Source organism: Varanus komodoensis, unplaced genomic scaffold (genome assembly GCF_004798865.1).
Source record: "Varanus komodoensis strain SLA01 unplaced genomic scaffold, ASM479886v1 scaffold63, whole genome shotgun sequence".
Classification (NCBI taxonomy): Eukaryota; Metazoa; Chordata; class Lepidosauria; order Squamata; family Varanidae; genus Varanus; species Varanus komodoensis.
Genome location: NW_025336259.1, coordinates 3,034,020 through 3,047,100, shown reverse-complemented (window position 1 = coordinate 3,047,100; position 13,081 = coordinate 3,034,020). Strand labels below are relative to the sequence as shown.

Below are 13,081 nucleotides of genomic sequence, written 5' to 3'. Positions count from 1 at the left end.
GATGTCGATGTTCAGTCTTGTCATCTCTTGTTTGACCACATCCAGCTTGCCTTGATTCATGAATCTTACATTCCAGGTTCCTATGGAGTATAGATCTTTGCAGCATCAGACACTCCTTTCACCACCAGATACATCGGCAACTGAGTGTCCTTTCGGATTTGACCTAGTCGCTTCATTCTTTCTGGCGCTACTAGTATCAGCCCTCTGCTCTTCCCCAGTAGCATATTGGACACCTTCCGACCTGAGGAGCTCATCTTCCTGCATCATATCTTTTTGCCTTTTGGTACTGTCCATGGGGTTTTCATGGCAAAGATACTGGAGGTATATTCAGCCTTTTTCCAGACATGTCTAAATTTTTGCTCCAGGCTAAATATAGAATGACACTGGCCAGTTGCTCTGCATTTTTCTAGAGTGACGTTTCACAGGCAATCAGGTAGAACTTCAAGTTTCGACCCTTAAATTGTCTGATGTATGAACTGATAGCAATTTTTGCCCCTGTTTTACACAAATAGCTTAGAAATGTGGAACTAGGAAGTCCAAAGATCTTGAAGGGAGCAAAAGTTCATTGCAGGAACCTCTCGCCAGCAACAAAGCCAAAACATTTATATTAGTTGTACAAGGGGCACAAATGACCTTCTACCCAAGGGAACCAGATTTTCACCTATAAGCTTGGATGGCTCAGTTTTCAAGACTGTGGCTCCAGATCCTTTACCAAAGGGGTGGGAAACCCCTTTCAGCCCAACCTTTCAGCCCAAGACACATGCTACATGCGAAGGCAATGGAACTAAAGTGGTAGAAGCAAAACATCAGCATGTTTTAGCTTAAAGTTGTTACTTCCAGCAGCTAAACTTTAGGACTGGCACCTTTATAGAATGGCGGCGGGGGAACTGTCCAAAAGCCCAGAAGCCACCAAATGATTGGTGACAGATAGGAAGCAGACATGGTCATTTGGGGTGGGGGGGCAGGCAGGTTGAATTGAGACGCCAGGCCTGAGGCTCCCAATCCCTGCTATGATTGTGTCATGATTTCATCTAGTGCAGTTTTCTTCTCTCTTGTAAGCACTGTGATGTGACAAGCTGCATCTAAGAATTCATTAAAATGACTTTATAACAAAATCCTACACATGCGTATCTATCCATCATGATTTTTATCTTATTTTAAACCACTTAGCCATGACATCTAAATGTAATCTTCAAATTCAGTGGCAGTATAGCTTTGATTGTCCCTTTTGTGATGTTCTCAGGGGCAGCTGGCTGTCCTCTGTTGGAGACAGAAAACTGTGCTAGATGGATCCCTAGTAATTCTTAGTTCATTTATTCTTAGTTCATTTCCTATTATTAACATCCTCCAGAACCATTTTTGCCCAGCCTAAAGGATGGCTCAGTGAAATATCTCTCCGGCCCAATATTGTTTTCACTTGATAGGCTGAAGAAAGCAAGTAGTGGATAAAACACCCCCATCCCCTAGGCATTCTTCTCCTCCAAATTATGCAAGATTTCAGAATGCCTTGCCGTAATGGATGGAAATAGGCCTGAAGGTTCCATTAGATTTGCCCCCGACTCACGTGTGTAATGTCTCTTTGGGCCAGTCCATATTTGTGCAGACATTTGAAAGTTACCATCTCAAAATGGTAGCAAACTCTTATCTGGTTTCAACAGCAGAGTTAATGGGGGAACTATGTGCAGTTTCTTGCATTTACATTCCTGGAACACTCTGTTCTGACACTGTTCAAAGGAGAAATATCATTAACCCCAAGACAAGGTGGTAGCAGCTGGTGCTATCAGCCTTCCAGAAGTCTAAATATCTCTGTACTCAGAGACTGATTCACAGGCTTCCATGTGCAGTCATTTAGGGTTTCACTCCCCTTGATTACTCAGATTCCTGAAGCCTGGCAGCTGAATCTATTAAATCCCTTCACAGGCAACTTAAAAACAGGAGTGTGGATTTTTTCCCATTTTTTTTCAAGTGAATTCCACTTTGGAGAAGATTTTGGGGGATGGTGTTCCCATGACGGGCTGCCCAAACCACCAGCATATTTTAGCTTAAGGTTCTTCCTGCCAGTACCTACACATTTGGAAAAGCCTTTCCATATTTTAGAATGGCAGAAATTGCACAAATGCAGGAAACAGTCAGCAGATCAGGGAAAGAGGCATGGGCACCTGAGTAACCACTGATTTCTGTGCCTCTGCCCTAAAGAAAGTGTGCAGCAGGGGTCTCCGATCCTTTGGCCCTATTTGGGGAATTGAGAAAGTACTTGGAGCACCACTGCAGAATGCCCAGTCACTACCTTGACGTCTGCCTGGCACATCCATGGTTCTTAGGCTGCATCTTACTCAGCAAAATCTTTTGTTTCATGTCTATTAGATACCACAATATCTCCTTAATAAACAATTGTGTAAGTTGGCTAGTTGCTGGCAGTGCAATACTTGTTTTAAACATCTGTTTCAGCAGTCTCCAAGAATTGCCTCTTTGCAGGGGGATGTTGCTACACAGCTAAATTTTGTACTGCAACAGTTATTTGATAGTCACTGATGTACATGTTCATTTAAATTGTTTACCTATTTCATGGAAATTGGCAAGTGGAAGGGAAAATGAATTCTTCATGTTCTTATAGCAGCTAGGGCTGATATTACAAAACTGGAAGGAAAACACTCACCTCATATTATGCAATGAACTGAGGACCGAAAAACACTTTCAACATTTGAATGGGTAGATACAGACGCCACCATGAAATGGATCCTTCATAGGGATATTTTGTCAGCTTTTGTTGAAGCCTATGTATAATGGCTAAAAAGCTGTATGCATTTCATACAAATCCATGCACTTATATTTTTAAAAGAATAAATAAATAAATATTGCCCAATCCGGAGGACTAGACCCTTACACCCTGCCAAGAAAGGCGTATACAGAAAGGGTCAGAAGACAGTCCTCATGCACATACACATGTGGGCGTATGTGCTTGAATGGCCTTGATCATATAGATATATGCCCTGACAACACTAGCAATACTAGTAGCTTGCAATACATAAAAAATCCATATGGCTACAATAGCGCTATAAGTATGAAATACTGCTTCTAACACAAAATCTTGCAGCTACTTTTAAGTGCACATATTTTGGACATTCACTTATTTGTTGTTTTGAAAGCACGTTCCTAGCTCTCATACTGACAGATAAATATGCACAGAATATACAGCAGAATGTAGATCTGACTTCCCAGAGCGCTGCAACATTTTGTTACCAAGGATGGGGTCTGGCTCCTTCCCTACTGCCTCCAGACTTTCTCCCTTCTTGCGCTGATTACTCTGATGCCATGTTTTCTAAGCCCTTCTTTATACTAGATTGGGAGAACACCCCTACTGCCTCCTTTCTTGCCGTTTGCAGATAAAGGAGCAAGAAGACAGAGAGGAGAGGGATGCAGGACAATAGAAGATATGTGTGAACTTTATCATGTGCCTAGGAATAGTTATATGAAGGAGGCAGTGGTGATTGAGGACCTGTTAAAATAGTGTCTACTAAATTTTCATTAAATAGTTGGATTCCCCTGGCCCACATAAGTTCTAAGTCAGTTGGTTGGGGCAGGAGGTTCCTCAAGAGCAGGGGATATTTACTATCATTAAGGAAACGTTCCTACCCTGTTTTCAACACCATTTAGGTCCTGGAATTCTGGCATAAAAACCATCTCACTTTACACATAAAAGGATCTAATACATATACCTATCTCAACCTTAGTATGTTCCATGTGTAGAATAAAACAGAATTCTAACTCTCACTGGAGCAAGAAATAGAAAATTGTATTACTATGCACTTGTGTTTTTCCCCCCTCAAAACTGAAATAATTCATACATTAACATTTGGTACTCACTATCTCCTCCTCCCAGATATATCTCTGAAGTTGAAGCATCATGTCGGAGCCTATAACACTAAATGTTGGTGGAAAATTGTATACAACTTCACTGTCCACCTTGACCAGTTTTCCTGATTCCATGCTGGGCGCCATGTTCAGTGGGAAGATGCCAACAAAAAGGGACAGCCAAGGCAATTGTTTCATTGATAGGGATGGGAAAGTCTTCCGCTATATCCTTAATTTCCTGAGAACATCTCATCTGGACCTCCCTGAGGACTTCCAAGAAATGGGCTTGCTTCGACGAGAAGCCGATTTTTATCAGATCCAGCCACTGATTGAGGCCCTACAGGAGAAGGAAGTGGAGCTCTCCAAAGCAGAGAAGAATGCCATGCTCAATATTACGTTGGATCAGAGGACTCAGACTGTTCATTTCACAGTCCGGGAAGCTCCTCAGATCTACAGCTTGTCCTCTTCCAACATGGAAGTCTTCACTGCCCACATATTTAGCACTTCCAGTTTATTCCTGAAGCTCCTGGGCTCCAAACTCTACTTCTGTTTCAATGGAAACTTGTCGTCAATATCCAGTTACTTGCAAGATCCCTACCATGTGACCTTGGACTGGGTTGCAAGTGTGGAAGGCCTGCCGGAAGAGGAGTACACAAGGCAGAACCTAAAGAGATTGTGGGTGCTGCCAGCTAAAAAGCAAATTAACAGTTTCCAAGTATTTGTGGAAGAGGTACTGAAAATCGCCATGAGCGACGGCTTTTGTGTTGACTCCTCTCACCCACACTCTTCAGATTTCATGAACAATAAGATTATCCGGCTAATTCGGTACAAGTAGGCATACTTCCTTGGCCTCATTCCTCTGTAATAGTAAATGAAGTTATGTCTTGACATAAGTTGCAGGTTGGAGTTCCCTTCACAAATCATGTGCTAATCTGAGTCAGCATTTTCTAATTGGAAGTTAGTTTTCACTTAACAGATTAACCAATATATATGTTGAAGCTCTCCAGGACAGGGATGTACAATGAATTGGCATGTGGGCTCTACTAGGAACCAGACAAGTCTCCTTCAGCCCATGTCATGGAGATCCTGGTTCTGTGGAAACGGCCTGCCCTTTCTCCAAAAAACATTGCAAGGAAAAGATCAGCCCACTCTTACATGGTTCTGTTGGTACTAGCAATGACACCAGCTTTGGGGGTGTCCATGTCCTGTTCTTCGGTCACCCCTTTTGCATGTTTGATGCCATGGTGCCTAGCAGAGCGGAGGCAGGAATCGTAGTGGCAAGGATTGAGGGAAAATGATGATAGCATCTAAGATGGCCCCAAATGGACATACAGCTGTCTGTTCCTGCTCAGGATATTTGGGGGGGGGGGGGACAATTAGCAATATTTAATCGTTTACACAGAGACTGGGAGTTGCAAGAGATTCTGCCTTTATCTTCTGAAAGGAGAAGATAACCTCTCTTTTAACCTCTCTTTTCCCATTGGAAAAGGAATCTTGTGCACTGACCCTTTCAAAAAGCCTTGGGGATGTATGCAGTTGTGCCTATGCAAAAAGGTTTTTGAAAGAAAGAGGTGTTTGAACTGAGCAGGGCATGATAACTGATGGAGTTGATTCCCTCCTCAGTTCGGTCATACAGGCACTGGATCGTAGATGTAGCATGACTCAAGCACTTTGCCTTTATGCTGCTTTTAAAAATGTGAATGACCAGGTATCAGGTTCCGAAGGAAAGATGCATTCCCTGAGTATTCCACACTACAGCTGAGCTGCCTATGGGATAAAATGGGGCCCAGGTAGCAGGCTGGGGAGGGGCAGCTGTCACTGCCAGCTGTTTTGCTCGGTTCTAGGCAGACGGAGAAAGGAAGCATCTTAAAACTGCCTAGCACTCTTCTGGAAATGTGAGGTTGCAGAATCTGGTCCTCTGGGAGTCCTGAGAAAGACATGCCTCCTTCACCTTTTCTCCCAATCATCGCTCAGCTTCCCAGCTTTTGTATGTTTTCCCCACCGCTACCAGCAGCATTCTGAAAGGTTGTATTGATTTTTTTTAAGGCTTAGTCACTGGCAGAAAGAATTTTAAACTAAAACTACGGTTTATTTGGACACAATGGGCTCACACCTCATTCTGTAGCCCTCAAACTTCACCACCCCTGGGTCAGATACATACAAAGTACTTTCTCCCACCCTTCCACAACCAGCTGGCAAAGGATAGGTGGGAGTTTGCAGTGGGTTCCCAGTGCCCAGGTATGGTTGGAAGTATGCCAAGAGACGGACAGCAACCAACCACAGTGGCCTTGTGGTTCAAATCAGGTCTCCACACTTCCTGTTGCATACTCAAGTGGATTGTAGCTCTCTAGCCACCGTTAGTCTATCTTAGGCTGCAATCCTACACACACTTACACAAGAGTAAACCCCAGTGAACCCAGTGGGACTTACAGTTAAATAAGCGTGCATAGGGTTGCACTTTTAAGAATATATATACCCCATGTTCTACATAAAAGGCAGCTAACTGAAAGGTAAATGGATTATATGATGAAGAAAACAATTAAAGCAGCAGAACCCACAATGAGGTAGATTTTTTCAAAATGTTGAATGAAAAAGAATAACATTAGCAATTATTCAAAACAGCAGTGCTACTTGGGCATAAATGCCTGTGGCTAGGTCATCAAGACTGTTGATGCCATGAGCATCTTGTGGCTGTGTTGAATCTAGCAACAACTTCAAGCTGTCAATCTGGTCCTTAAGGAATGTGAGACCCCACCCCCTGTTAGAATACTGCCTTGGAGTGGGAAGTCGTTGGTCCAGCCTTCCCCAACATGGTGCCTTCCAGAATGCAGCCTCCATCATTCTGGCTAATCCCCAGTCTGCATGGAAGTTGTAGTCCTCGACCAGCTTGCTTGGTACACCTCACCTGTCCCTCTACTGAGTTACGGCATCTGTTCAATAGGTCCTGAGCCATACCTGGTTGTATGGCCTGACAAGCTGTTGGCCTTCTCTCACCCCGTCATTTTTATATTCCCAAAAAGAGAAATTGCCAAGCTTCCGCTGGGCCACGGTACACGAGCTGGTTCACTGTCTTCAGCTTAGTGGGTCATAATTCATACCTGAATTGTTTTCAGCTGAGGAGGTGGCGGTAATGGGACCTGCCTGAGTCATCCATTGGCAATGCCATATCTGTGCCTACAAGTTGGTTCCAAAATAAAGTCCAGAGTTGGGGATGACAGCAGAATCTTTTTGGCCTGACACAAAGGAAGTCTTCTATTTGCTCCTGTTGGGGAAGCCTCAACCAGTTTGATTCCACCATTTGTTCCCTTTCCTTGGTCTGAAGCATGTTTCTTAGCCATTTCAAATATTGCAACCAGTAATTACACTGATTTATTTTAGCTTGGGCTTTATCCAGAGCACAATGTCGTCATCTTTTGGGAGACACTGTAACCCTTGGAACTGTCCTTGTCGCTGTGGGTTCTCTCAGCCTCAGTGGTCATTTTCCAATAATTAAATGTTTTGCCAGTCCTAATTTTCATTTGACTTCTTTTGCCATGTGGTCAGGAAACAGAACTAATTTATCTGAGTTCTCTGTACCCACCAAAGAGGGTTAAAAATTCTTTATTTCCTTTCAGTGCTTTTATTTATCGCTATGTTATTTACTTAAAATATGTTTAGGCTACCTGTAAGGACAAAAGTGCTCTCATCCAAGGCAGCTTGTACAGTAAAATCCCATGTGATGATAAAGCAGAAAATTAGCAATATATATCTAGTACAGATAATTGTTGTTGAGCAGCAAAGTTGCGTCTGACCCATCGCTACCCCATGGACAACATTCCTCCAGGCTGTTCCATTCATGTCCTCCACCATTCCCCGGATTCCAACCAAGCTCACGCCGACTGCTTCAGTGACTCCATCCAGCCACTTCATCCTCTGCCATCTCCTTCTTCTTTTGCCATCTATTGTTCCCAGCATTAGGCTCTTCTCCAGTGAGTTGCTCCTTCTTATTAGGTGGCCAATGTATTTGAGTTTCATCTTCAGGATCTGGCCTTCTAAAGAGCAGTCAGGGTTGATCTCCTCTAAGATAATACAGATAATACTCAAGCTGAAGCAAGATTGTACTTAAAATCCCTTAACAGTCCAATGAAACACAGGAAAAACCCAAGAAAACAGGTATGTCTTCAGGACTTCCAGAGCGCTTGCAGTGATGGGGCCTGACAGACCCATTCCAGGGGTGTAAATTGGCTCATTGGGGGTGACCTGGTCTTCATCATTCCAAGATGTTCTTCCTGGGAGACAGGGAGTGAATCCTCCCAGTGCAACTGGCCCTTGGAGGTGCGTGTTCTTTCTGGCTCCCTACAGCAGCTCCGTCTCTGTCCATCTGTTGGAACCAGGCCAGTCTTCTGTTGCAGATCCTTGTCCTGGGAGGCAGGGGCTGCAGCCTCCCAGTGATGCTTCAACCCTTAGTTGGTTGGAAGAAGTCAACGTGGTCTTCCCTTTCCTGTGATGTTCTTCCTGGGGGAGGCAGAGGATCAAAGCAAGGGTAGACTGGAGATAGTTTACTCCTTCGGACAATTGGTTTCAGTTGCTGTGAAAAAGAAAAACTTTTTTTGGCACAGCAACAGATCCTGTGAAAGCTCCTGATACTTCACCTCACAGCCTCCTGGAAAGTCTTCAAGTGAGTTGGAGTCAGGAGTCAGCTATGTGACCTTGATACATATTTGCACCTCACCTGAACTCTATTTTGTCACCATGTCCAAATGGCCATGGTCCTCAGAGCCAATAGTTGATGCTCAATCACACTGCAGGATTCCTTGTGAATGCTATTAATTTATGCAATAAATGCAATTTCCATGACAGATTTGGTTGAATTGTCTGTTTTTGCAGAACTGTAAGATCTTTTGAACCCTCTCTGAAAACATCTCGGTTTTAACAGATGTTTACAATAAATCTGCTTGTTAACCTTAGATATAGGCCTTTGCGAGTTTTCCAGGCTTGGTTTACAATGGATTGTAATGTCCCACAGGTAATTCTGACATGGATCATAGAAGATGGAACATAGCATCTCTCCTCTTGGATGCATAGGCCTCTCCAAGGTGGAACATTTATTCCAGTACTTTCCAAACTTACAAAAACCTGATGTATAGCCCTATACAATTTGGGTTGTCATTTTCTATGCCTGTGGAGTAGTGTACTGCCTGACTTATTTTGCTGTCTATGAACTTGACATTCAGGTTAGATTATTCTAATGAATTGGGTGCCTTTGAAGAGACTCCAAAAACTACAGTTAGTTCTGAATGTAGATATGTTAACACAGTCAAAACTGATGATCAGGCCATGAAGTTCTTCTCCAGTGGCCAAGGAGATGCCTGTCAGAAACCCACAGGAGACATCCTTCTCTGCTATTCAGGAGTATCTAGCCTCTGAAGTGGGATATGGCATAGAGCTATCATGATTATTTGCTGCTTCTTGTGTGCTTCTGGATGTAGTTTTTGGTGGTTTGTAACAGCCAGTGCCCCTTTAGTCTCTTAAACTGCTGCATTGGCTCTGATATTTTTGGAAGCAATTTATTTTGTATACTGCTGAATAGCTAAAGCTTTCCAGGTAGTTCAAATTAAAACTGTATAATATGACCTGAGATAACATAATATAAAACTGGAAAGTTTAAAATTATAGTATCAAATCAAAATAAAGGGCAGCTGTCTTGTCTTATCAAGATTTTTAAAAATGCAGTATCAGATTTAAACACACACATACACATACACATTCAAAAGACTAAATTGTCTGGAAGAATATAACATTCTTCAGTGGAAACAGAAAGGACCAGCTCATAGGGCATTCCATAACTGGGGTGCCACAACCAAAAAGGACCTCTCCTTAGAAATCCCCCTCACTGCTGCAGGGGAATCCCTGTCTGTGGGGTACTGTACACTCTGGGGAGGCTTGCCTAGTGCCTTCTCCATTATCTTTCCAGGGGGGCTAAGCAAAAAGCGCTTTATTTTCTTAGGCCTTTTCATAACATTTATCTCTGGTAAATGTAATATCCATTTGATCTTTTTATTATTATCTGATATTACTCATTTTAAAAGATCGCATTTCCTTTTTATTTGCATGTAAAGCTGCCCTGGAAACTTTTTTGTTATTTTGAGGAATGGGATAAAAAAAACCCTTCCTACTGAGACATCATAGGGGTCTTCCAGTTTTTGACCCCTTTGCACAGTCTGTACATGCCTACTCTGTTGCGTACAGATCATGTAGTTTGCTGCAGACCCCGCCATCAAGCATGACCTCCGACATGGGGACCAGAGGTGCACAATCTAGGCAGGCGTGCGGGTTTGGCTCTGCAGGTCTCTCCAGGTGGTCACAAGCCCTCTGCCTTTCCCTTTGTGTGGTTTCCTGGCTTCTGCACTATCCTGCCTTTCCAAAAGGTGAAACCTTTCCAAAAGCTTACTAAGCGTCTCTTAAGGCTTGGCTACTGGCAGTAAGAAGCTGCAATAACAACTTTATTAACTTAAAACACTGGCAATACCCCTCTTACCTTTGGCCCTGTCCACCACTGGCATGAGTCCCCGGGGCTTCTCCAAGGTGGACTTTGGCCCTTGGTGTAAAAGTTGTTAAGCTCCTCACCTGATCAAACAGGAGACAGGTGGGAGCAAAAGGGAGGGTGGGCTCAGGCAAGTGTTCCTACAGACTACTGGCTGCATTGGAGACGCTGACTCAGAATCAGAAAGTGAGGAATGTTTCAGTGAGATTGAGGAGCATGTATTAGCCCAAAGTTCTGGAGCAGGAGCAGACGGTGATTATCTCAAGGCAAGATGCTTTGCCATGCCAGGTAGTTCCTGGGAATGGCCAAGATGCAAAGACAGTGGGAGGGACCATGGGGGGGGGGGAATTCTCAGACCAGCCTCCCCCCTTGTGCTTGACCCAGTGGCAAGGTGTCAGCAGAGACCCAACTAAACGATCAGCATGCTGAGAGGAGGTGTGCTTGACTTCAGAGGGCCCTTTTGAAGGTTTCACTAAGGTTAGGGTTGGGGGTTCAACAAACCATTTGTGCTCTGGGTGCTTTACACATGGAAGTAATAAAGAATGTTTTGCAAGGCCTGTGGCTTTTGACTGCTTGAAGGGGGAACCTCAGCTCATGACATAAAGGGTCAGAACTGTCCAGCCCATTTTTAATCCATCTTCTGACATGGAAAATTACTGTCTGCATTATGTTTGTTTATGTATTACTGAGTCAAACACAGCCTGACTCACAGAAAATTCTAAAAGCAAGGCATTTCTATATCTGTCTCCCTTGAAAGGCTGGATACATGGGCAATGGCGTCAGCAGAAAAGAAGCCAAAATTGAATTACTGTGTATGGTTCTAGTCAACAGGATATTGTAGAGTTAGGAAAAGGGCGGCAGAGGAAGAAAAATGACGGCCCAAAACAGCATCTGAGGGGACACAGGCTATCTCAGATTCCTAGATTCAAGTTCAGAGATGGGAACTGGAGTTCCAACACCTTCCCCTTGCAGCCAGTGTGGAAAGAGTTGCACCAACTGCTGCCCATGGCCAGGAAAGCAAGCCCGTTGGTGGAAAGAAGGGGTTTTGATGGGTGGAAAGAGAAGGGGAATTCTCCTGCAGCCTTTCCAGTCTCCTCCCCAACCCCAAAATGAAATTCTTGAGCAACCTTTCCCAACCTGGTGCTCAAATGCAACTCCTATAGTCCCTGGCCAGCATGGCCATTGGCTGGAAATTAAAGGAGCTGTTGTCCAGCACCTCTGGACAGCACAAGGTTGAGAGTACCATGGCCCACCACTCTCGGTGAGACTATGCAGGCCACAGTTCTGATGCAGCATAAGGGAGTTTCCTATGCACTGCTCACACCGTTCTCAATAAGGTCTAGATTCTCCAACCCTCACCTCTAATGTCTTAAACCCCTTAGATCAAGTCTTTGTCCTTTCTCAGCAACAGCAGCATTCAGGTCTTTGACGGATGCGATCCTGTCCCCCGTTTTCTCTGGGCCAAAGGGTACTCATTCCTTTTCTCTTTCCTCACAGTACTTGCTTTCCATTCCACTAGCCATCCTCCCAACTCATTCCATTGTGTCTGTATCCCTCTTAAAGTAAGGCGAATGTATCATGGCAGCCTGCGAAGTATCTATGTCTGCAAAATGCAAGGTGAATAATTTAAAGAGCCCCATTTTATTTATGTTTCCTTATCCTTTTTCAATATCTAATCCACACTGCGGTTTTGGGAATTCAGCCTAACAAGCAACAATCCATTGAATTAAAATAAAATCTGTAAGGTAAAAGAAGGATTGCTTCTCAATTTCTGAAACACCTGTATGGATCACTTTCAGATGGATCGACTCGTTTATGTGGGTATTAGGTGTTCAAGAAGGCAGTTTAAATAATCCAGTGTGTTGGCTGCCTAAAATTCTGCCCTCACCTGTTACTAAAAATTTCAGACTTAATTTCACACGTCTTTGTGTGAAACACACAGATTGTGCCCAACAGAGGTGACAAATGCATGCATGGTGTGAAGAAAGTGGATGGAGAGGCATTATTCTCCTTCTGTCATAATGCTAGAATCAAGTGGGGACATCCTATAATTGGGGAGAGAATCAGGACAGGTAAAAGGAAGAAGAGCTTCACACAGTCCAGTGTTAAAATTGTGAAATTCACTTCCACAAGATACACAGATGGGCACCAAATTGGACGGCTATAAAAGTGGATTGAAGTGGATGAGCACAGAAGTTGGCTTGAAACTCAGCATTAAGAAAACTAAGATCATGGCATCCGGTCCTACCACTTCCTGGCAAATAGAAGGGGAAGAAATGGAGGTAGTGACAGATTTTATTTTCCTGGGCTCCAAGATCACCACAGACGGGGACTGCAGCCAAGAAATTAAAAGACGCTTGCTCCTGGGGAGGAAAGCGATGGCAAATCTAGACAGCATACGAAAAAGCAGAGACATCACCCTGGCAACAAAAGTGCGTATAGTCCAGGCTATGGTTTTCCCTGTTGCAATGTATGGCTGTGAAAGCTGGACCAGAAGGAAGGCTGAACACCGAAGAATTGAGGCCTTTGACTTGTGGTGCTGGAGGAGACTCCTGCGAGTCCCTTGGACTGCAAGGCAATCAAACCGGTCAGTCCTAGAGGAGATCAACCCTGACTGCTCTTTAGAAGGCCAGATTCTGAAGATGAAACTCAAATACTTTGGCCACCTGATGAGAAGGAAGGACTCCCTGGAGAAGAGCCTGATGC

General features: G+C 43.9%; 1 protein-coding gene across 1 annotated transcript; it reads left to right on the top strand.

Moving 5' to 3' along the window:
- Nucleotides 1-3,904: 3,904 nt before the first annotated feature.
- Nucleotides 3,905-4,687, top strand: KCTD21 (potassium channel tetramerization domain containing 21). The gene has a single exon (XM_044450233.1). It carries the CDS (start codon nucleotides 3,905-3,907, stop codon nucleotides 4,685-4,687), a length of 783 nt encoding a protein of 260 aa, XP_044306168.1.
- Nucleotides 4,688-13,081: the final 8,394 nt, after the last annotated feature.

Bases quoted from the DNA above. Each gene is read 5' to 3' on its own strand.
- KCTD21 (XM_044450233.1), top strand. From the start codon at position 3,905: ATGTCGGAGCCTATAACACTAAATGTTGGTGGAAAATTGTATACAACT.